Source organism: Dromiciops gliroides, chromosome 2, assembly GCF_019393635.1.
Source record: "Dromiciops gliroides isolate mDroGli1 chromosome 2, mDroGli1.pri, whole genome shotgun sequence".
In the NCBI taxonomy this organism is placed as follows: domain Eukaryota; kingdom Metazoa; phylum Chordata; class Mammalia; order Microbiotheria; family Microbiotheriidae; genus Dromiciops; species Dromiciops gliroides.
This window is the reverse complement of record NC_057862.1, coordinates 139,174,887-139,200,979: the sequence shown is the minus strand read 5'-3', so window position 1 is coordinate 139,200,979 and position 26,093 is coordinate 139,174,887. Positions and strand designations below refer to the sequence as shown.

Sequence of the window (26,093 nt, the reverse complement as noted above, 5' to 3'; positions counted from 1 at the left end):
TATTATAACAGATTTATCCATGTAATTCTCAGTTCTAGAAAGTTTATTTCTTTGCCACATTTGTGAAACATGCTTAAGATATGAAGTCACAAAACTACATCAGGTTTTTAATACTTGTTTTCTGCCAAATTCCATAGAATTAGCTATAAGGGAAGATCTATATTGCCAAGAATTGGAATACACAAATCAAAAAGAAATGCATGACCAAGAAACCATTTCATTTCTGAACCAATCCTATATATTTTTTAAAGTATTTAAAGTATTTTTCAAGTATTAGATAGTGAGTTTACCTTCATTTTTCCGAGACTTCACCAGTGTTACTTTGGTAGGTTTTGCAGGTTGACTAGAAGCAACAGATCTCCTATCTGATCGAGGAGACAAGCTCCTCTCTCGACTTGCACTTCGATCTCTCACCCAACTCTTTTCACTCCTTCTAGAAACCGGACCACTTCTTGTACCTCTTGAATCATGTACATCTTCATCATAACTGTCTTCTTCATTTTCAGATACTGGCTCAGGATCTGGACGGGTTACTGGTATCTGAACTTTCTTCTTTCTTCGAATGGTCTATAACCAAAATAATTGTAACAAATCACTTTATGACCAAAATGTGCATAAGTATCATGTGCATGTACACACACTAAATACATATATACATGTACATAGGTGTGTATGTAGTGTGTATTGGGGGATGGGGAGACTATAAACAACAAATGACCAATAAGGGCTATTTTCTAATTGCTTTCCCCCCATTCTTGAATGGTGATACACTAAATGTACTGTTCTAGTAAAATGCATCCTAGAATCTTTCCAAAAGTGCAATGATCATAATCTCAAAGGAAAAGAAACTAATCAACAAATCTACCAAACATGTGGTGGTTTGAGTAAAGTGCTGTGACACTGCCCCATCCATAACACTCTATGTTGTCCTACTTTCAATCTTCGAACCTAGAATATTTTTATCACCTACTTTCTCTACTCATATACCAGAGCTGCTAAATAATAATGGAAGAAATCTCAATTCCATGATGGTTGAGTTTACTACAAATTCAAGTTATATGGGGGGGGGGGGGGGCTAGATAGTATAGTAAATAAAGCACTGGGCCTGGAGTCAGGAAGATCTGAGTTCAAATTTGGACTCAAAGACTTAACTAGCTGTGTGACCCTAGGCAAATCACCTAATCCCTGTTTGTCTCAGTTATTCATTTGTAAAATGAGGGCATAATGAAGAATAAAATGGCAGTATCTTTGCCAAGAAAACCCCATAGACAAGTGCTCAGGGTCATGATCATGTCAGACATGATTGAACAACTGAACATCATCATCAGTGGGGTTCAAAGGCTGCAAAGTTTTTATGCTTTCTTAATACACTGCTCTCTGACACACTCCCCTCAGGAGCCGTTTCAAATCTTCTTTTCCTTCCTTTGTCCTCTGTTATCTGACTTTCAACCCCACAAATATATTGAAACTGCTGTCTCTAATGTTACCACCAAACTCCTAACTATGAAAATAACAGCCTTTTTCAATCTTCACCCCCTTTGACATCTCTGAAACTTCTAATAATTCTGGTCCATCTCTCTCACCTCTGAGCTCTCCCCACCCCACCCCACCCACAGCTTTTAACACTCTCTCTCATGATACTACTGCTCTTTCCTGGTTTCCCCTCCTTATCTTAAAATCATCTAATTCCTGCTCTCAATGTAGGTGGATGTTCCCCAAGACTCAGTTCTAGGTCCTCCTCTCTTCCGTCTCTACATATATTTTGCTGGCCTCAACTCATTAGCTCCCATGCAAGTGATTCCCAAATCTAGATAACCAGTCTGAATCTACCTTGAATTCAAGTAACAGTGTCACCTGTCTACTAGATAATCTCCAATTTGAAGTACCATAGGATCTGAATTTCACTATGTCCAAAATGAAACTTCTATCCTAAACCTACCTCTACCTCCAAACTTCTGTGTCATATAGAGATAGTGCTGTAGGGGGCAGCTAGGTGGCGCAGTGGATAAAGCACGGGCCCTGGATTTAGGAGTACCTGAGTTCAAATCCGGCCTCAGACACTTGACACATACTAGCTGTGTGACCCTGGGCAAGTCACTTAAACCCCATTGCCCCGCAAAAAAAAAAAAAAAAAAAAAAAAAAAAAGATAGTGCTGGACTTGGAGTCAGTAAGACCTAGATCTATAGCCTAATTTCATACGCGTTGTATGAAGCTGTTCAATTACTTAAGCTCCCTGTGTCTAAGTTACCTCATCTACAAAAGGAAACCCCTACCTTAGAGGGTTGCAAAGATCAAATGAGCAGTGTATATAAAGCACTTTGCAAACTGTAAAGCACTGTTGTTATTTCTGTTAAGAAATTACCACCACTCTAGTCACCGAGGTTCATGAATCTAGAATTTACCCTGACTCTTTCAGGAAAATCAAACAATTGTCAAATCTTACTGGTTTTTACTTCCACAACTTGTCTAGCAATTCCCCTTTCTCTTCATTAATACAATTACTATTCTAATCCAGACACTCACTGCTTCTCCCCCAGACTACTACAACAGTCTCTTAACTGGTTTCTCTACTTATATTATCTTCCATCTCTAATATACACAGCTGCCAAAAGAACAATGACAAGGCAAAAATATGCTTGATCAAGTTACTGTCCTGCCCATAAACCTCAGTGATTGTCCACTGCCTCTAAAATAAAATGGAAAGTCCTGAGCCTGGAAACGCTTGGGCCCTCCAGGTGAGCTACTAATTAGTCTGACTCTAACCTAGTCTTTCTTAACCTATACTATGGTATAGGTTATATTCACTACCCTTCACAAATACGCCAGGTTCCACCTCTGCATTCATACAAACCACTTCCATAACTAGAAATACACCCCTTGTCTAGCTTTTAGTGTTTCTTTACTGATCAATTTTCCTCCTATCTATTTTTGTACATGTTATATTTCCCCAGTAGAACAGAATCTCCTGAAGACAGGAAATCTTTAAAAAAAAATACCTATAATCTTTAACCTTAGCACAGTGCTTTGCATATCATAAGTACTTAATAAAGAGTTAGAAATTAACTTATAGTACATAAAAAGCAATATCTACACTAGTGGAAAAAACGCTGAATTGCATCGAATACCTGGGTTTTGGTCCCACCACTTAGTGATGCTGGGCAAGTTACTTAACCTCAGACTTAAGTCGTTAATATAATTATTTGTTTTGATGATTTATTCTTTTATATACTCATTCCTTAGTATAATATTAATTTACATTTAAGTTAATTGAGTAGGGGAATCAGATCACTGTTCAAGAAAAATTATTTTTGCAGAAGTGTGGAGGATGGGCTGGACATGTGACAAACTTAATGATCTCACGTGTGACATACAGAATCTAGGATCTCCTAACTCTGAGTCCAGCAACAGTAGTGAAAACTTTAAAAATACAATTTCAGTTTGAATGACAGATTTTAAACTGAAAAATAATAAACTATAACTTCAATGGTAAACCAGCTATTAACATTAGTGTTGGAATGACCCTTAAGAATTCTGAAAGCATTAAAGTTATTAAAGGAAAATGTATTTTAGAGCATTCTGAAGAGAAAATTACAAGCCAAGAAAATTCTTACATGAAAAACAATTAAACTGCTGCTAGTTTTTATAGATAAAAACTAAATAGAAATAAAATATCCTATTGTCAGTTCCACAAGAAATAGACATGGTAAGGTATAGGGAAATTTATTGGAAACTAACTATAAAGGACCCTGAACACTTTCTTTCTCCCTATTCGAATACTTGTATTTCGGTGGTTTATTTAAAGGAAGCTGCATTTAATGCATTTAATGCAGCTTTCCATAACAACTATTTTGATTCAGTAAAGTCCTGCAGTAAAGGTAACAGGAATGAATTTTAAGCATACTTTGTAGACCATAAAGTCAGGAATTAAATAATCAAATATATATTTCAACAAAACAAGTAATGGGAAAATTTGACCACAAATGTAGCTACTTAAGTATACACCTCTCTTTAAAATCCTGTTTAGCTTCTAAGGTGGTAATGAATGGAAAGTCAAGTATTAGTCTAATAATAAATAACTTTTTCAATGGAGAAATTTTGGTATACAAATTTAATTGCACAATCCTCTACTTTGTTATAAATGAGAATGCCATTCATTGAGCAGTCATTTACCTGATTTTAAAATGCGTTAGCAATGAAATACTTTGTTTCAAAGAAGGCCATTCACATATGTATTACATTCAAATCAGACACTCATGTTCTACATTCTTGATGCTCTAAAAGGAGTAACTTACAATTACGGTTACTTACAATTTTTGCATTTTTTCCACTTTTCCTTAACTGTTGAACAGCAAAAGCATGTTCCACATTATCCATGGAAACACCATTAACCATTGCAACGCGATCATTTTCCCTATTTAAAAAAAAAATTCAAGTTAAAAAACAATACTGAAAAATTTATATAGCACATTAAAAAAAAAAAGATGATGTACAAAGAAAATAAATTACCTAAGCAGCTACAATAGAGATGGCAACATATTTATCTTCAGATCTATCACAATTCCATCTGGACAATAAGCCATTGTCCATTTTCTTTAAAAACAAAACAAATCCCTACCAAGGAGGCCTATCATCTAAAACAGCTGCCTTAAGAAAACAGGAAAAGGAAACACTTACTGAAGTTGTCCTTCAGCTGGACCTCCTTTCAACACATCAGAAATAACTATTGAGGTTTCACCACTCTGAAAATGAGGATTATCTCTTCCTCCTGATATTGCAATTCCAAACCCAAATCCAGGAGCCTAGATTTTAAAAATGAATGAATGAGAAAAAAAAAAGAATGAATGGATGAATGAATGAACAAACAAACAGATAAATAAAGCATTCCTTAAGTAACAAGGACTGTCCAATATTTTCACATCTTTCATAATCTGGAGCATTAAACAAATGGAACAAAAAAGGCTAATTGTAACTTAATTCTATATACCTATGTTAAAAGTATACTCAGGGGGCAGCTAGGCGGTGCAGTGGATAGAGCACCGGCCCTGGAGTCAGGAGTACCTGAGTTCAAATCCGGCCTCAGACACTTAACACTTACTAGCGGTGTGACCCTGGGCAAGTCACTTAACCCCAATTGCCAAGCAAGCAAGCAAGCAAGCAAGCAAGCAAGCAAGCAAGCAAGCAAGCAAGCAAGCAAGCAAGCAAGCAAGAAAGAAAGAAAGAAAGAAAGAAAGAAAGAAAGAAAGAAAGAAAGAAAGAAAGAAAGAAAGAAAGAAAGAAAGAAAGAAAGAAAGAAAGAAAGAAAGAAAGAAAGAAAGAAAGAAGAAAGAAAGAAAGAAAAAGAAGAAAGAAGAAAGAAAGAAGAAAAGAAAGAAAGAAAGAAAGAAAGAAAAAGAAAAGAAAGAAAAAAGAAAGAAAGAAAGAAAGAAAGAAGAAAGAAGAAGAAAGAAAGAAAGAAAGAAAGAAAGAAAAAAGAAAAAGAAAGAAGAAAGAAGAAAGAAAGAAAGAAGAAAGAAAAGAAAAAAGAAGAAAGAGAAAGAAGAAGAAGAAAGAAGAAAGAAAGAAAGAAAGAAAGAAGAAAGAAAGAAAGAAAGAAAGAAAGAAGAAAGAAAGAAAGAAAGAAGAAAGAAAAGAAAGAAAAGAAAGAAAGAAAGAAAGAAAGAAAGAAAGAAAGAAGAAAGAAAGAAAGAAAGAAAGAAAGAAAGAAGAAAGAAAGAAAGAAAGAAGAAAAGAAGAAAGAAAGAAAGAAAGAAAGAAAGAAAGAAGAAAGAAGAAAGAAAGATGATAAATAAAAGTATACTCAGAGGGGCAGCTAGGTGGCGCAGTGGATAAAGCACCGGCCCTGGATTCAGGAGTACCTGAGTTCAAATCCGGCCTCAGACACTTGACACTTACTAGCTGTGTGACCCTGGGCAAGTCACTTAACCCCCATCGTCCCACCAAAAAAACAAACAAAACAAACAAACAAAAAGTATACTCAGAAAATAGGTATCCTAATTAATAAGTCATATATTCTAATTAAGAAAAAACATACATGTGGACTACTGGAGTGTTGATTTTTTAAATTAAAACAATGAAAACAGCACAAAAATTAGAGTCATCATAATTTGCTTATTTTTAATTTTTCTAGAAGGTAGTTGAAGATGTTGACAACCACTAAAGTTTCCATTAGCTTAAACCTTCTATTATTCTATATTACACCACACTGTATGGAGGTACCAGTAAAGAGGGCTTCATAAATAAATATATATGGGGCAGCTAGGTGGCACAGTGGATAGAGCACCAGCCCTGGATTCAGGAGGACCTGAGTTCAAATCCGACCTCAGACACTTAACACTTACTAGCTGTGTGACCCTGGGCAATCAGAGATATAAAAGACAAAACACACACACACACTCACTCACTCTACTACAGTAATACTATTTTTTTAAAAACACTGAAAAGTAATACTGTGCCCTTATGATGATCAAGTTTGGCCCCAAAGGAGGTATGGGAAGGCACCTTTCTCCAGCTTTAATTGGGGAGTGCTAGCTAAGCGGCTCACCACAATATTGGGGCAAGGAAGGAAACCAGCAGCCTCCCTCAAAACAGAACAAGATTTATTTTAACAAGAACGAACTTAAAAAAATTAAAAAACCACAAACAGGATCAGTAGGATCAAGGGAAAGGAAATAAAATGGGGAAAGGGAAATTATAATACCTGAAAAAATACCACCGCCCAGGAATCAGCTGAAAATACGCAGCAGAATGCCTGTTGCTTTCCAGCTTCCCCCCCCCCCCAGAATGCCCAATTCTCCTCCCCCAAACCTAGAAACACCCCACACAGCCCCAACCAATGGGATGGCCACTCTGACAGTCACATGACTGCCCTCACTAGACTTCCAATCATTATAATTTTGCCAGGCCCATGTGAGTGGTGATGACATGAGGTGCCAGAGCCCTGGCAATGGCTACAACCAGTGGGTGGAGCACAATGCGGTTTGCAGAGCCCCAGGCCAGTGCGCACCGAAGCATAAAAACCTCAAATAACAATGAATTCTTTACAATATGTGGTAGTGATGAAAAATTTTCAATACATAAGTCTTACTGAATTTTTTCCCCTCTTTTTTTATTGTTGGTTATAAGGATTTCCACTTATAAAAGTCTTCAGAACATGAAGAAAATATTTATTGTGAAAAGCACTGAAGATACAAACAAAAAAGTATGACAACTGTTACCACTATGGTACTTTAAAAACCAAAGTGGCAAGTAAAAAGTGATATGGCTCTGAGAATTAGAGACTATTAATTAACCAATAAATTGGAAATATAGTTGTTCTAACTAAAACATTCTAGTATTCTATTGTTTTGTTCCATTAAAAGAAAAGCATAACATTTTTGTTTGCCTTTCTGATTATTCTTCTCAATAGAAATACTGAATATATCATGGTATATGAATGTGAAGAATTATTACCATGCCATAAAGAAGTAAAAGAAATTAAAAGTCTATGAACTAAAAAAAAAAAAGTCTATGAACTGATACAAAGTAAAAAAAGCAAAACCATTAGGTATTTTTACCTAAGATGATCACAATAACAAAGTCAACCTTGAGTGAACAAAACTCTTCTCAAACACAAGTATCATGGTATTATACTGTCAAAATTAAAGGCATACCCCTCTTTCCTGTCCAAAATTTAATGTTATTTATCTTCTAAACCCCACTCAAAATCCTAATTTCCATATTTGTATGCAAAATATCACCATCCTCTTAGTCACTCACATTTTCAAGACCTCAGCATAAGCCACAATTCTTCGCTGTCCTTCATAATCCCCTCCAAACCAATTAGCTGCCAAGGCTTTGTGGTTATCCCTCTACATCTGTCATTCTCTTCTTTCCACTTTCTGTAACAGCTACCACCATGGCTTCAGGCCATCATCACCTCATGACTGCTATGTACTAATTAGTCCCACCATCTCTAGTCATGCCTTATTCCAATCTACCATTCATCCAGCTACAAATTCCTAAAGAAAAAATTGTATGTCAATTCTGATTCAAGAAATGTTTATATCTAGGATAAAATATAAACTTCTCTGTCACTTCAAGCACTTCAGAATCAAACTCAAATCTGTTCACATTTGTTTCACATTATTGCCTCTCTTCTCCTTGCCAACTCTCTTAAACACTATACATTTTAGGCCAATTGGTCAAAGCTTTTCCCTCTTAATATACAAGATTACATCAACTTCCTCCTATGCCTTTGCATAGGCTGTCTGTCAAATGGCTAGAATGCATTTCTTCTTCCACCTTTATTCCAAGACCCAATTTAAATAGTCTTCCTTTCCCATACTTACTAGAAATTCCTTTATACAGATTTTATATTCTCTTACATTTAATACCTCCCACAAATAGAATAATTTCCTTGAGAGAGGCTATTTCACTTAGCTTCTAATACAGTACCTGACACATAAACTAAATAAATATTTCTAAAACTGAATAACAAGGACATGTCCTACACAATGACAAAACTTTTCAAAATAGGCAGGAAAATGATAAACATGAAATATTATACTTAAAGCTGGAAGGGCCTTTAAAGATTTATCTAGTCCAAACTCCACTTCCCCAACCATCATTTTATAGATGGGAAACATGAAGGCACTAAATAAGGGAGTGACTTGCCCAAGGCAGCCTCATATGTAGTAAACAGTTAACCCAACATTCAAATATCCCCACCATTAATAGGAACAAGAAAGATGGAAAGCTTTCAAACATAAAATTTTATCAATATAATCAATATAATCAAAATGAGAAAGAACAGCGAGAGGCAGGGGAAAAAAAAGATGTGGTTGCACAAAAAGTTCTTTCCTATGGGCTGAAAATTATAAAGGTCATGCACAAAAGGCAGAAAATAGGGCAAATAAACAAAGATAAATAAATGCAGGAATGGCATAGATTAATAAGAAGAATAAGAATAAATCCAGAATAAACTTAAAAAAGTATATTCAGAGCAAGAACAGCAGAGATGTTCTTGTTTAGGGCAGATTAGGCAATGTTAAATGACAAAAAGCAGAATTATCCAACTAGTATTTTGGTTTCTGCTTTTCTATTTGGAGAACGATCTTTAAACTAGAAGAGAAACAACAAATAAAGTTAGGAGAGAAATAAAACTTATGGCAAGTTTTAGGAAATAAGTTCGGTAAGAACTGTGACCCTGGGCGAGTCACTTAACCCCAATTGCCTCACTTTAAAAAACAAAAAAATTGCATTCCTAACTCTTGAGAACTGTATCTTTATTAAGGTATATAGGAAGAGTACACACAGACAGAAGGTGAGGGTATAAGTTGATTCCGATGTGATGATATTAAAAAAAGAAAAACTTAAGGGGTAATAAAAAGGATTATACTGGGAGAGGAGAAAAGGGAAGGCAAAATGGGGTAAATCACATTACCTAGAAGAGGCACAAAAGACCTATTACAATATAGAGAAAGAAGGGAGGGGTGCACATTGTTTTGACCTTACTCTCATCTGATACACACTCAGTTGGGTATAGAATCTTATCTTACCCTATAGGGAACTAAAAGGGGAAAGGGGAAACAGGAATAAAAAAGGGAGGGGTGCTGATAGAAAGGAAGATAAAACTAGGAGGGGAAAGGGGAAAGGACAAAAGGGAGGTGGAGCTGATAGAAGGAAGGGTAGACTGAGGTGGCCAGAAACAAAACACTAGTGAGAAGGGACAGGGAAAAAGTACAAACAAGGGGGAAAATAAAATGCAAGGAAACAGTAATCATATAACTGTGAATGTGAATGGAATGAACTCTCCTATAAAACAGAAGCAGATAGCAGAGTGGATTAAAAGCCAGAATCCTACAATATGTTGTTTACAAGAAACACATTTGAAGCATAGATATATAGATACAGAGTAAAGGTAAAAGGCTGAAGCAAAATATATTATGCTTCAGCTCAAGTTAAAAAAAAGCAAGGGAGCTGTGTGACCCTGAGCAAGTCATAGCCCCCACTGCCCTGCCCAAAAAAAAAAAAAAAAAAAGCAAGGGTAGCAATCCTTATCTCAGACAAAGCAAAAGCAAAAAAATGACCTAATTAAAAGAGATAAGGAAGGAAACTACATCTTGCTAAAAGGTACCAGACAATGAAGTAATATTATACTAAACATATATGCACCAAGTGGTAAGGCATCCAAATTCTTAGAGAAGTCAATTGAGTTACAGAAAGAAATAGCAAAAGTATGTTGGGGGGGGGGGGCAGCTAGATGGCACAGTGGATAGAGCACTGACCCTGGAGTCAGAAAGACCCGAGTTCAAATCCGACCTCAGACACTTAACACTTACTGGCTGTGTGACCCTGGGCAAGTCGCTTAACCCCAATTGCCTCACCAAAAAAAAAAAAAAAAAGTATATTAGTGGGAGACCTCAACCTCCCCCTCTCAGAACTAGATAACTAACCACAAAATTAATAAGAAGTTAAGGAGAGGGGCAGCTAGATGGCGCAGTGGATAAGGTACCAGCCCTGGATTCAGGAGTACCTGAGTTCAAATCCGGCCTCTGACACTTAACACTTACTAGCTGTGTGACCCTGGGCAAGTCACTTAACCCCAACTGCCTCACCAAAAAAAAAAGAAAAAAGAAGAAGAAGAAGAAGTTAAGGAGGTAAATAGAATTTTAGAAAAAATTAAATAAATTATATGTAATAAAAGGCCATGGAAAGACAGACCAAAAATTAATTGGAAACTAAATAACTTCATCCTAAAGAATGAGTGGGTCATGGAAATCATCCAAGAGAATGACAATAATGAGATAACATACTAAAACTTATGGGATGCAGCCAAAGCAGTTCTTTCAGAATTTTATATGCTGATGCCATTCCATCTATTTTCTCCAGCGTGCTGCCCTCTCTAACATAACTACTCTGTCACTAGTCTTCATTCTCTTCCTGTCCAATGGCTTCTTCCTTGCTGGTTAAAAACAATCCCATGTGCCCCAACCTCAAAAAACCCTCATTTCATAGGTCCATCCCTTTGGCTAAACTCCTTGAGAAGGCTGTCTATACATTCTGTGCCTTTACTTTTTTTTTCCTCGTTATCTCTTAACTTTCTGCAATCTGGCTTCTATCCTTATCATTCAGCTCAAACAGCTCTTTCCCAAGCTCCCAATAATTTCTTGATTGCCAAACCTAATAACCTTTCTTCAATTTTCATCCTTCTTGACGTCTCTGAAGCCTCTAGTTAGTAGCCAGATCCTTTCACTCTACCTTCATATCACCTCTCATCTATACTCATTCATTCCATAGGGGGCAGTTAGGTGGCACAGTGGATAAAGCACTAGCCTTGGATTCAGAAGGACGCAAGTTCAAATCCAGCCTTAGATACTTGACACTTGCTGTGTGACCTTGGGCAAGTCACTTAATCCTTACTGCCCCACATACATACATACATGAAAGCATGCATGCATAAATGCATGCAAGGTATACTCATTCTATATACTATCACTGCCACCATCTTATCGTAGGCCTTAATCCCCTCATGCCAGACTAGTACAAAAGCCTTCTGGTTGCTACTCCTACACACCTCAAATCTCTCTGCCCTCTAGTCCATTCTTCATTTAGCTATCAGGGATCTTCCTAGAGTGAAGGTCTATGTCACCTGTCTATTCGATAAATTCTATTAATTCTAGCAGCATCTTGGTTTGTCCCTCTAAAATCTATCTTGAATACAGTCCCATTCATGCCAACTAAGTGTAAAACTGGGCGACTTTCTTTTAAAAAATATTTCTTGCTTTGCCTTTGCAAGAAAAAATTGAAAAAGGCAATGCCGGGGCAGCTAGGTGGCACAGTGGATAAAGCACTGGCCTTGGATTCAGGAGGACCTGAGTTCAAATCCAGCCTCAGACACTTGACACTTAACTAGCTGTGTGACCCTGGGCAAGTCACTTAACCCTCATTGCCCTACAAAAACAAAGGAAAAAAAAAAGGCAATGCCTTCTTCCCTTATGCACTGGAAAGACTGGGTTGAATTCCAAATACATGGGCTTCTTTCTTGGCAGGATGCCCTCCCCTTAGTAGGTGATCACAATGTGTTCCTCAGGTCAGCAGCTATCAACTATAGTTTTCTTCCAATGGTTTTGACAAGGTGCCTCATCTTCTCCAGTACACCATAACCTCATGATTGTCTCCAGGATAAAATATAAAATCTATATTTGGTTTTAAAGCTAACCTGGCACCTTCCTACCTTTCCATATTTTTAGAACCCACACTCCTTCACATTCTCTACAATCTAATGACAATAACCTTGTTGCTGGTCCTTACACACAATGTTCTATCTCTAGACCATAGGGTATCCCTAAGCCAAAAATGTTCTCACACTCCTCATCTCTACTCCCTGACTTCCTGTGGAGCCTAATGAAAATTCCACCTTTTGCAAGAAACTTTTTCTGGTCCCCCTTTTGTGTGTGTGTGTGTGTGTTTTGTTTTTGTGTTTTGTTGGGGGTTTTTTGGTGAGGCAATTGGAATTAAGTGACTTGTCCAGGGTCACACAGCTACTAAGTGTTAAATGTCTGATTTGAACTCAGGTCCTCCTGACTCCAGAGCTGGTGTTCTATCCACTGCACTTCTGATCCCCTTTAATGCAAATTCCTTCCCTCTAAGATTCTCTCCAATTTATCCCTTATATATGACTGTCTCTTGTATTTGACTGTGAGCTCTTTGATACCAGAGTCAGTTTTTGTTTTTCCTTCTTTGTATTCTCAGAACTTAGTACAGTATCTGATATGTTGTTCAGTCATTTCAGTTGTGTCTGACTCTGTGAGTCCATCTGAGGTTTTCTTGGCAAAGATACTACAGTGCCATTTCCTTCTCCAGCTCATTTTACAGATGAGGAAACTGAGGCAAATAGAGTTTAAGTGACGTGCCAGATAGTAAGACCGTATTTGAGCTAAGGTCTTCCTGACTCCATGCCCAATGCTCTACCTACTGCACCACCTAGCTACCTCAGTACCTGACAGAGAACATGGTTATAGCATACTTTAACATCAGTCAAGTCATTAAGTATCTATTATATGTTGTTGTTTGTAGAAACTAAGTAACTAACTTATATTAGAGAAAGAAAAAACCCAGTTCTAAGGGACCAGTGTGAGAAGCAGAAAATATGGATCTTAAAGTGCATTTTCCACAGAAACATGGCAGAAGTGGCAAAAATTCTAATTGTATGCTGACAAATCAGATCATTAATAAAAATAATGCCATCACCTTGTATCTGTAGTGTACCTCTCAATTCTAACTGCTTGCCTTAATTCAATCACAATGCATGTAAAGAAGGTGGACAGAGCACTGGGCCTGGAGTCAGGAAAAACTGAACTGAAATTCAGTCTCAGACATTTACTAATTGTATGACCCTGTGCAAGTCACTTAACCACTGTTTACCTCAGTTTCCTCATCTGTAAAATGAGCTAGAGAAGGAAATGACAAACCTCTCCAGTAGCTTTGCCAAGAAATTCATGGACAGTATGGTCCACAGGGTCACAAAAAGTGGGACACAATTGAACAACAACATTTGCCTTAAAAGCTTGAAATGCTTCTTTTCCCCCTTAATATTTGCCTCTGGAATGACTACTAGTAAAATGGAACTTAAGTTCAGCAGAGAGCGCTCTATAAATATAGCACTGTATAAATGTGTTTGGAAGTCCTTTGTATATACATAACTGAACCATGACAACTGAAGTGTAGAAAGAGAAGAGAGCCCAAAAAATGAATGTTGGTGGATGCCACAAACAGTGAATGGAAGAAAAATGATGATACAGAAAAGAAGTCTAAGAAGGAACATCAGGTAGAAAGAGAATCAAGGAAGAGATTCCAAAGGAGAAAATGTTGAAGAAAATGGGTTATTACCATCAGAATGTGCAAAGCAATCAAGAAAAACAAATAATGAGAAGGGGATTCTGCATTTATAGCTAAATTATTGGAATAAACTTTGGAAAGACAGAAATAAGTCAAGTGGTGGGGTCAAAAGACTGCAATGGACTGAAAAGTGAATTAGGAGGCAGAGCCAAGATGTCAGAGTAGCTGAAAGAAGTAGAGCTAAGTCTCCCCCCACCCCCCAACATGTCCAAATAGATCTAGAAAATGGGGCAGACCACCAAAGTTTTAATCAGCAATGTGTTGGTATTTTTTAAAGTCACAGTAACTCATTTTTTAGCACAGGTTTAGCATAGGCAAACAGAGAGGTCTGCAGACACTGGGGATGGGCCTAGCCAGGAATGGCCCCAGGAATGCAGAGAGCATTCCATCAAACCGAAACGCTGTGCATCAAGGCAAGAAAATATTCCAAATCCAGCAAAGAAGAACCCAATCTTGTACATGGTACAGGATTAAATGCCAACTGGCAGCTCTGTCACTCACTACTTACAGATCCAGGGGCTGACTGAGGAGGAGACCTATAACTTAGGAGTGGCATTCCAATATAAGCCCATAGTAGATTGCTCAGATCCAAACTTAGGTCAGAAACTCATAGATCTCATACCAGTGAGGGAGCAATCAGACTTTGCCCCAAATCAGACCATTTTGGAAACACTTAAAATTTGCAGCACCCAAGCCTGAGTTGTTTCTGAGACCATAGGAATAGCACTCAAAACCCCAAGAAAAGAAGAAAAGGGCCAGCCCAGACATTCCCTCCAGAAGTGTACAAAGCCTGGTCTTAATATCAAATCCAAAGTCAGAAAATAGGCTGAAAGAATGAGTTAACAAAAAAAGAACCCCACCATAAAAGCTAGCAGTGACTGGAAAAGACAGCTAATGCATGTAACAAGAGATATAAAACTTTTGCCCAAGCAACACACCCCATGAATATTAAAATGAACCAAACAAGAGATGATTACTTGCAAGTCAAAAGACTGAAAAAATAGGGGCAGCTAGATGGCGCAGTGGATAGAGCACTGGCCCTGGAAGTCAGGAGTACCTGAGTTCAAATCCGACCTCAGACACTTAACACTTACTACCTGTGTGACCCTGGGCAAGTCACTTAACCCCAACTGCCTCACTTTAAAAAAAAAAAAAGACTGAAAAAAGAGAAGAAAATTTAAGATCTCATTTTAATAACTGAGCTGGGAAAAAAGATGAGAGATCATTTAAGAATTATTTAACTACCTAAAAGCCATGACCAACAAAAGAGCTTACATAGCGTATCTCCAAAAAAATCATACAAGAAAACTACTAAATCTTTTAGAACCAGAAGGCAAAATAGAAATAGAATGAAAGCATCAGTGAAAATTTCCAGGAATATTAGACAAAATTCCGAGCTTCCAGGTCCAAAACAAACAAACCTACAACCGGTCAGAAAGAAGTCAAATGCTTTAGGGTTTACAAAGTGCTTCAACAATATCTCATTTTGCTTCAACCCCTGTGACTTTAGGTGTTATTTTATTAAATCCATTTTATATGACTTGCCCAGGTAATACAATTAGTAAATGCCTGAACCTGGATCAGAACTCAGGTCTTCCTTATAATAAGCTTGGCAATGGACCTTTTACTGAAATAGAAGACTTCTAAGAATTCCTAGTTGAAAATATCAGAGTTGTATAGAAACTTTGTGAAGTACAAACACAGGAGACAAGAGAATATAAGAGAGTAAACATGAATAAATTATCATCAGGGAATAAACAAAGATAAGGAGAAGCTGTTTATATTCAAATATGGTGAGATGTTATATATGTACCCTCCAGAACCTTATCATCATCAGGAGTCACACAGAGAGTCTAATTAAGACAGGATATTTGGGAGGGATTCTATTATGATTTGATGATCTTAAGAGAAAAACGAAAAGGGATGGGAAAGAATCCACTGGGTGCAAGGAGATGGGTAGAAGGGAGAAGGATGGAGAAAACTATATAATCCAGCTACACAAGTGAAAATCTATACAAACAAGGAGGAAGGGGTAGAGGAAACAGACAACACTTGAACCTCACTCACAACTGGTCAAAGGAGGGAAAAATATACACAAATAGTTAGGTACAGAAATATATTTTACTCAACAAGGAAACAGAAGACAAAGAGGGTAATAAGAGGGAAAGTGGTTTAAGGATTAGACATAAGCAAAAGAAAATGTAAGGATATACAAAAATATTTATATTACTTCTTTTAGTAGTGGCAAATGGGGGCAGGTAGGTGGCACAGTGGATAGAGCACCAGCCCTGGAGTCAGGAGGACCTGTGTTCAAATCTGGCCTCAGACACTTGACACTTACTAGCTGTGTGACCCTGGGCAAGTCACTTAACCCCAATTGCCTCACTAAAAAAAAAAAAAAGTAATGGCAAAGAACTGGAAACTGAGGAAATGACCACTATAAAGACTTATATGAACTGATGAAACATGAAGTTGGCAAAACAAGTAGAAGCAGTTTATACAATAATAGCATGTCAAGAGAAACACCTTTTAAAAACTTAGGAACTCTGATCAAAACAATGACTAATCATGATGACAGCAGACTCAGGATAAAATATGCTATAGAGATAGTGGACTCAAAGTACAGACCAAGATAAAAAAAAAAGTTGGGGGGGGGGGGTTTGGAATGACCAATTTAGGAATTTGTTTTGCTTGATCAAAAATGTTTCTAATAGGGTTGTATTTTTCTTTTTTTCTCAATTGGTGAGGGAAGTAAGTGTAAGAAGAAATGGATTTTTGTTTCTTAATTTTTTATTTTAAAAAACTAAATAGGGGCAGCTAGATGGCACAGTTGATAAAGCACCAGCCCTGGATTCAAGAGGACCTGAGTTCAAATCCGGTCTAAGACACTTGACACTAGCTGTGTGACCTTGGGCAAGTCACTTAACCCTCAATGCCCAGCAAAAAAAACCTAAATAAGTAAGGGGTGTCCCCCCCAAAGTGATTCCTTTCTAGGAGTTAACTGCTAAAGAAAAACTGGTGCAGTCCTTAAAAAGCAAGTTAGAATTGACCTTCAAGGTCATCGAATATAACCCTTGCATTTTGCAGATAAGGAAAGTGAGGCCACAGGAGTTTAAGACTTCCTCAAGGTTACAGAGGTTGATTCTGAACACAGATACCCATGTTCTCTGACTCCAGAGCATGATTCCTCCCCTCAAAAGCAAATGGGGGGGGGGGGGGAGCGGCTAGGGAGCACAGTGCATAAAACACCAGCCCTGGAGTCAGGAGTACCTGAGTTCAAATCCGGCCTCAGAGACTTAACACTTACTGGCTGTGTGACCCTGGGCAAGTCACTTAACCCCAACTGCCTCACTAAAAAAACCAAACCAAAACAAAAGCCAATGGGGGGGGGGGGGGTGCACGCAGCAGCAGCAGCAGCTAGGTGGTACAGTGGATAGAGCGCTGGCCCTGGATTCAGGAGGACCTGAGTTCAAATCCAGCCTCAGAGACTTGACACTTATTAGCTATGTAACCCTGGGCAAGTCACTTACCTCGGTGCCCCACCCAACAAAACAAATAAACAAATAAAAGCAAATGGAAGGATGATTCAAGAGCCCAAGTTAAAGGATAGATGCCCTGACAAAAAGGGAGTTATCTGAGAGGATAGGGTAAAGGAGGAGAAAATAAGGGATGGGTATAAGAGGAGACTGAGGTGTAAAGGAGGAAAGAAGCATTTCATAAGAGATGGCCTCATTTTCTCCAAATTGGAAGTAAAACAGTCTGCTGAGGAGAGGAGATGGTATGACATATTTGGGCAAAAAGGAATAAAGTTTTATAAGACCTGCTGTAGATCATAATTAATCAAGGAAGAATAAAAGGAATGCCATATAGCAATGAGAAAGGGTCTAGCTGACATCAGATAATACCTTTGTATGGAACATCACAGCAACTGGTTATGTGACTATCCAGAAGTATTCAAATATACACAGATGGGAACAAAGTAGAAAAACAGATAGTGGGGGAAAACTAGGCTGGGATTTAGCAAGACATGACTAGTTGTTATAGGACAAGGAAGCAAAGGATTCATTCAGACAGCTAAGATTTTGGGGGCTGAAATTATCAATAATAGGGTCCAGACTATGAAGGCAAGTGAAGTCAAGGAAGAGAAAATGGGCTGAGAAAAAACAGCAAGGATTGGAGGCCAAAATAAAGATAAAGACTGACACGGATTTAATATCTGAGCTAAACTGGCTTAAGATTTGAGGACCCTTTTGACCCAGAATGCAGAAGAAATTACCAACAGCATGTTCAAGTATGGCCTCTATCAATATGATATTCTACAATATTTTTACTTTCATTCTTCCTAAGATTAATAACCATTAGAGTCAGTCCTTCCTCTTCAATAAAGGTCCCTTAATATATACATAGTCACAGACGTATGCACATGTGAAATAAAGCAAATGCTATGGCCTATATACAATCTCTTAAAAGTGCAACAAATATTTAGGAAATAAGGTTTACAAACTCAAAATGTTATATTCTTCTACTTGTGAAAAATCCTATTCCTCACAGCTCTATCCTCTATCTTGAGCCTAATGTATTTCCTTTTGTTTCTTAAGTCTTTCATTCCTATCTCCCAAACTTACAACATGGTCTTTTTCCTTATTATCTTATTCTGACAGTCATGCTATTCTCTTCTTTTCACTTCTTTTCTTTCATGCCTTTTCTTTACTTCTACTTTTCTTTTTTTTTGTTTGTTTGTTTGTTTTCGCTGGGCAATGAGGGTTAAGTGACTTGCCCAGGGTCATACATCTAGTAAGTGTCAAGTGTCTGAGGGTGGATTTGAACTCAGATCCTCCTGAATTCAGGGCCAGTGCTTTATCCACTGTGCCACCTCACTGCCCCTACTTCTACTTTTCTATCCAGTAGCTAGATCAATTTTATGAAAGGTAGAAAACTGCCAAGTGGAAACAGGAAGCCCACATGCTTCCATGTACATGGAAAGTAGAGGGAAATGAATCTCAGACAAGAATTTAATTACCAATTCTGCATTTTACAGTAAGGCAGCAAGGTAAGGGCATGTAACAGAAAAGTTCAGTAGGAAAAGAAGTAAAGAATTGAGGGAATTAAGTAGAAATAGTTGGAGGAAAAGCTGAGAGCTAGAAAGTAGGAAACACAGAAGCTGATTCTAATCAAGACAGAAGTGATTGAAGATAGTTCCAAATCTATTATTTTGAGGTGAGAACCAGTTTTCTAAATAGTATCTCACCTCCTGTCATGTTAAATATCTTAGCAACTTACTTGAGTCAAATATGTCTATGAAATACAGTGATGTACAAGTCAATCTTTTATCCCAAATTATTATCAACTCTGAAACCCTTTTTACCACTCATATGACACTCAGACCTGTAGTATGTAGTATCTTTTCCTCTGTAGTGGATTATAAATTCCTTACGGAAGGACCCATGTCCTTAACAAGTTATTCTACAGCAGAGATTGTCCAACAAACATAACATGGAGCCTGGCCCCCAACACTCCATAGCTGAACCAGATTAAAATATAATCAAGAAATATTTAACAAAATAAAAATACAATATAAAATAGATAACGCTAATTTATAGTTTTCTAAGTTTCTGCAGGGGCAGTTAGGTGGTATGATGGATAAAAAGCACTGGCCCTTCAGTCGGGAAGACCTGAGTTCAAATCTTATCTCAGACACTTACTAGCTGTGTGACTCTGGGCAACTCCCTTAACCCCAATTGCCTTAAACATCAGGGGCCATCTCCAGTCATCCTTATCTATATCTTGCCACTAGACCCAGATGGCTCTGGAGGAGAGAGTGAGGTTGGTGACCTTGCACAGCCCTCCCTCATTTAAATCCAATTCAGTGCAAGTCATGACATCACCTACTGATGTCATGGTCCTCTTTGAGACTGAAGGACAAACAACAACTATGGAGCCTTCCATTTCAATGTACCTTTGACACCACTCTCTATAACATACAGCACAGTGACATACACAAAGTATGTGCTCATGTAAGAAATGATGGAAGGGATAATTTCAGAAAAACCTAGGAAGACTCAGATGAACTGGTGCAAAGTTAAAAGACCAGAACCAGGAATAATAATAATATAATAACACAACATTGTAAGGATAGTTTCCTCAACTGTAAAATGGAAATAATAGTACATACCCCACAAGGTTGTTGTGAGGATCAAATGAGATAAGGTACAGAAAGTGCTCCATTAAATGCTAGTTATTATATTCTTTGAAGAACAAATGAAAGAAATTTTCACAGACTACTGTAGACATTGACTGTGAGTCACTTAGACCAGAGAGATGTGACATTTCTGCACATTCTATACACTTCATCAAAAGAGAAAAATAAATTATGGCTGCTTGTTCTGAGGTGGACATGGTTTGACAGGAAATCTTCTCTAAGTTTCTAGTATGTAAATACTGATTTCAAAGCAATTCAAAGAAAATCTGATTTCAGGGGCAGTTAGGTGGCACGGTGAGATAAAGCACCGACCCTGAATTCAGGAGGACCTGAGTTCAAATCTGGTCTCAGACACTTGACACTTACTAGCTGTGTGACCCTGCACTTAACCCTCATTGCCCTGCCAAAAACAACAACAACAACAAACTCCAACGTAAATCTGATTTGGCCAAGCCTCTGCATGCTGAGATTTAACATGGATTTGGGTCCCAACATTTTAAGGGCAAACAACTTTCAAAGACTTACAAATGCAATGTTCAAATAAGGTTTCAGGGCCCTAATATGTTGAAGTATGCTACCCACTCAAAGTGCAGAATAAGGCACACTTTTTCATATATAGAAAAGGTGAACATTTCTTTTGCTTGACCATGCATATTTGTTATAAGATTTGTTTTTCTTTTCTTCAATGGAAGAGGTGTGGTAAAGAAGGTTTAAGGATTAGGTTGCCGAAAATAAAAAAGAGTCATTTAAGCACTTTTAAAATGCACAGAAGCTTGAAGAAACCATAGACAAGAAAGGTAGTTTTAAAAGTCACATATTAAATTTATTATGTATTTAAATATAAAAGACCAAGCTGTACATAAAGATTCATAGTTTCATGTACAATCCTATTTTCTGTTCTACTATGTTATATGTATGCAACAGTCATTTTCATGTTTAAGTTCTGAATTTTTAAAAAATAATGTGTTCACTGTATGACCCTGGGCAAGTCACTTAACCCCAATTGCCTCACTTAAAAAAAAAACGTGTTCAATAAATGTTTGCTGAATGTGAATAATTAATTATGTTGAGTTTATGGCAGCTAAGCCTCCCAGTCCCAGCTCTCAGTATTAGTAACTGTTAATGAACAGCATTTGCAGCTTATGTAGGCAACAGGCAGTAGTGAATCATTAGCAAACTAAAAAGACCTTATCAGGCTCTCACTAACCACCTAATATGACCTTGGACAAGTCACTAAATGTTTCTAGGTCTCAGTTCCTTCACTTTTTAAAATGAAAGTATTGAACTATTAGATAATCTTTAAGGTCCCTTTTAGCTTAAAGGTTAGTGATTCTGAGCTGAAGAAACTCTAGAAGAGATGACTGACATCAAATCAACAAATATTTATTGATCTTATGTCAACTGTGCTAGACAGTGCATTTGTTTTGACAAAAACCTAAAAAATAGGGGGCAGCTAGGTGGCACAGTGGATAGAGCACCGGCCCTGGAGTCAGGAGTACCTGAGTTCAAATCCGGCCTCAGATACTTAACACTTACTAGCTGTGTGACCCTGGGCAAGTCACTTAACCCCAACTGCCTCACTTAAAAAAAACAAAACCCTAAAAAATATAAAGCATTTTAGAAGTAGTCTATTTAAAAAAAAAAACACAATCAAGCCCATTTGTGGACTTGACAGCAAACTTCTGAAAGTTTTTTGAAGTACATAACAACATGCCAACATGTTCTTGTCTGTCAAATTACTCAAAATTTAGGGAATTTGAACTTAATACAATAAAAATTCTGTATCATCCAAAATTCAGAAAGCCTGTTAGCCAAATAAATTCTGTTATGTCAAAAAAAAATCATTTAACAATGATCTTGGCAAAGAACAATAACTAATTTTAAACCAAAAAAAAAAGGGGGAAAAAAGCACTTAATTTCCTTCTTTTGCTTCCTGACATCTGGATTTACTCTATTGTTTTAAATCAATATCCTGAGTTAGCTTTTTACTGTGGTAAAACTCACCCTGTGAAGTGTCACTGTGTGTTGTTCCCATATAGCTGTTTCCTCCATTGTTGTGCTCTGGCAAAAGAAGAGAAAAGAGACTAACTTTAGTATATATTACTAATTTGTGTTCTTCAAAGGAAAAAAAAATTACTGTATCATCAGCAAACAATTTAACATTAAAGAATAACAACTTCCCCTGTGTTAAAGATACTCCAATTTTATAGTTATAGAAGAGACAGTAGTTTTGGTTTGGGTTTGGTGTTTTTTCAAAGTGACAGGAAACTATATACTGGAACTTTCTTTGTTTTTAACAACTTGGATAGATGCCTCACCTGGCCAAAATGTTAAAAACAATAATTATCTTCTATCTATCCTTTTGTTGTAGCACAATTCTCTACTTTGAAAAAATTAACCAAATAGTAATAATCAATTAAAGTCAAGTCAGTCAATTCCATATGAATTGCATCTTTAAAATATTAAAGTATTTCAAATTCCATTATAAATACACATTACAGGAAAACACATAAGGACATTCCATGTCTTTGGGTCAATAATTCAGTATAATAAATCAATTTTGCTGTTCTACCTAATTTCAACTTTACTTTATAATCAAATCCCAAACTTAATTTACAACATGGAAAAATACCAATTCTAGTAAATATATAATACTATTACTACTAACACCTGGACACTGAATAAGAATTATATCTGAAGTCTCATCCTCACTCCAGCTCCCATTATCATTCTTTATAAACCTAATTTCAATGGAATTAAACATATTCTTTTGGGTTTACCTATTCTCAATAGGATTAGCCATTCTCTTTTAGGTTCCCCACCTATACACTATCTAGTTCACCTCCATCATCTAGACTTCATCAATCTAAAAACTGTCCCTCAGGCTTCAAGGCATGAGTCTTAAAAGCTTAAAATACATTCACATCTGTCTCCAGGGCAGCTATAAAGGTGGCACAAAGGATAGAGCACAGGGCTTGGAGTCAGGAAGACCAAGTTCAAATCAGTCCTTAGACACTTACTAGCTGTGTGACCCTGGGCAAATCACTTAACCCTGTTTGCTTCATAGTTTTCTCACCTATAAAATGAGCTGAAGGAAATGGCAAACTACTCCAGAATCTTTGCCAAGGAAACCCCAAATGGGGTAACAAAGAAACCAATACGACTGAAAAATGACTAAACTCCTTTATCTGTCTCCCAAGTGCTAAATATGAAATGACAATTCATCTTCATTTCTGTTATGCTGTTGATGATGTTATGTTTTTCTTAAAACAATAAGAGCTGGAGTACTGATTTTTGCAATACACATATTTTTACTCCTTGTAAAGCATGCATCTACCTAACTGTGGGGTCAATAGGAGGCACTTCATCCCATTGAGAGAGCCCCCCCCCCCATATACACTTAAAAATACTTCAGACAGGGGCAGCTAGATGGCGCAGTGGATAGAGCACTGGCCCTGGAGTCAGGAGTACCTGAGTTCAAATCCAGCCTCAGACACTAGGCACTTACTAGCTGTGTGACCCTGGGCAAATCACTTAACCCCCATTGCCCCACTAAAAAAAATAAAAATAAAAAATACTTCAGAAAGGTTACAAGACTCTCATAACTTGGTCGTCCAAAGACCCAATTCCTACATCAACTATCTAGTCGCTGAAATAGATCTCTGCTGACCAGGCCAAATAGTCAAGCTAGGGTTAAAATAAGGTGATTCAACCTCATGATTGAAATGTAATAAAACATTCGTGAACCATAAAATTAAAAAATAAAAAAGTTTTAAAATTAATGACCTGACTTTATAACTAAGCATTTAAAGGATTGGCTACTCCCCAACTTCTTCATATTCACCAGGGAAGCAGCCATGAGTCAGAAAGTAGAAATGTCCATTCAAGTCTATTCCTAAAAATTTAAATTCTTACACAGCATGGTCATGCATTATAGCTATTTTTAAAATAACGTATAAGATGTAGTTCCTAAAGCTGTCGGAACTCTGGCAAACTCCCACTAATGCCCAATTACCTGGACTTTTTATCTCTCTAGTATTCTGACCTAACCAAATTCAGAGGACAGACTCCTAGCTTTCTTAAAGGGCAACTACTATAAAATTAATACTGTTGCTTCCATTTTAATCTTCATGACAATCCTGTGAAGTAAGAACTACAAGTCTAATGATCACCATTTTACAAAGCATGAAATTTCAATAGAGAATCTGTACCTTTTGGATAACCTTGGCATTATCTTTGACTCCTCCCATGATCTCTTTCTATTTAATCATTTACCAATTCTCATGTTTCACTCCTCAATTCTTACTGCCTCATCCTTGTTCAGACTGATTTTGTCTATCTGTACTATTACAATAGCTTTGATATAGCTGTTTGTGTCTCTCCTTCCTCTGTTCTATCCAGGACAGATCAAGTCAAGCTATTCATCTGCTAAGTCACATCTCTAAGAGACTACCTATTACTTGAGTAACATTCTAGTACCACCTTGTCTTTCTAGGTTTACCTCAAATTATACCCAACCCCATTCACTCTATACCTGCAGAGGTCTACTCTTATAAAAATCATACCATGCCATCTCATCTACATAATTTTGCTCATGCAGTCACTTTTCCATAGAATGACCTCTTCTTACCTATTACATTTCAGCCTGTTTTTAAAAAATCAAACTCAAATGTAATCTCCATCATTTATAATTGCTGTATCATCCTCAATTAACAACTCATGGCACACTGTTTTCTGGCTTAAATGTTTTGTGTTTTCAGAAGTTACTTTGGTATTAAATTCAAAACAAGTATAGCAAGGGGATAGCTTTACTAGCCAACAAAAAGATCTGGGACTGATCAACAGAATAGACTGGATATACAAAATAACCAACTGGCATAGTAGCATAATGTTTAATAAACCCAAAGACTAACTACTTTAATAAGGATATGCTATTAAACAAAAACTAGTAAGATGAAATTAGCTTTAAACCAATATCTCACAATACAACAAAATAAACTCCAAATGGATATATGCTCTATACATAAAACTCACATTATAAACAAATTAGAGAAGTAAGGAACAAGATACATTTCTGAACTTTAAACAAAGGAAAAATACATGACCAGACAAGGGATAAAGATCAATCGAGAGAAAATGGCTAATTTTTATCAAATAAAACTGAAAAACTTCTGCATAAGCAAAATCAACCATTAAAATCAGAAGGGAAACAAATGGGGAGAAAAATCTTTCCAGCAAATTTCCCTAACAAAGATATGATAGCCAAAAGGAATACACACACACACACACACACACACACACACACACACACACGAATAAGAGCCATGTCCCAGGGGACAAATGGTCAAAAGATATAAAAGCCAGTTTTTAAAAGAAGAAATCTAAGTAAAAAGCTCTACAATTTGGAACATGCCCAAAGGACTATAAAACTGTGCAAACCCTTTGACCCAGCAATACCACTACTAAGTCTGTATCCCAAAAAGAGAATAAAAAAGGGAAAAGGGGGGGGGGCAGCTAGGTGGCACAGTGGATAGAGCACCAGCCCTGGATTCAGGAGGACCCGAGTTCAAATCCGACCTCAGGAACTTAACAATTACTGGCTATGTGACCTTAGGCAAGTCACTTAACCCCAACTGCCTCACCAAAAAAAAAAAAAAAAAAAAAGGGAAAAGGACCCACATGTACAAAAATATTTATAGCTGCTCTTTTTGTGGTGGCAAAGAATTGGAAATTATGGGGATGCCCATCAACTGGGGAATGGCTGAACAAGCTGTGGTATATGAATGTAATTGAATATTATTGTGCTATATGAAATGAAGAGCAGGGTGATTTCAGAAAAACCTAGAAAGGCCTACATTAACTGATGCTGAGTGAAGTGAGCAGAACTGGGAAAACATCGTACACGGTAACAGCAACACTATGCAATAATCAACTGTGATAAGACTTAGCTCTTCTTGGCAATGCAATGATTCAAGACAATTCCAAAAGACTCATGATGGAAAATGCTCTCCATAT

General features: G+C 37.1%; 1 protein-coding gene across 10 annotated transcripts in view; it reads right to left on the bottom strand.

The window, feature by feature from the left end:
* TJP1 (tight junction protein 1) overlaps positions 1-26,093 on the bottom strand; it is a 306,237-nt gene that overhangs the window by 64,416 nt on the left and 215,728 nt on the right. For all 10 annotated transcript variants that reach the window (XM_043983429.1, XM_043983431.1, XM_043983433.1 and 7 more), the window contains 4 exons: positions 22,083-22,139; positions 4,676-4,800; positions 4,310-4,412; positions 291-567 (listed from right to left, as the gene is read on the bottom strand). In XM_043983429.1, the coding sequence (XP_043839364.1) occupies positions 291-567; positions 4,310-4,412; positions 4,676-4,800; positions 22,083-22,139 (562 nt within the window). The remainder of the gene's footprint in view (positions 1-290; positions 568-4,309; positions 4,413-4,675; positions 4,801-22,082; positions 22,140-26,093) is intronic.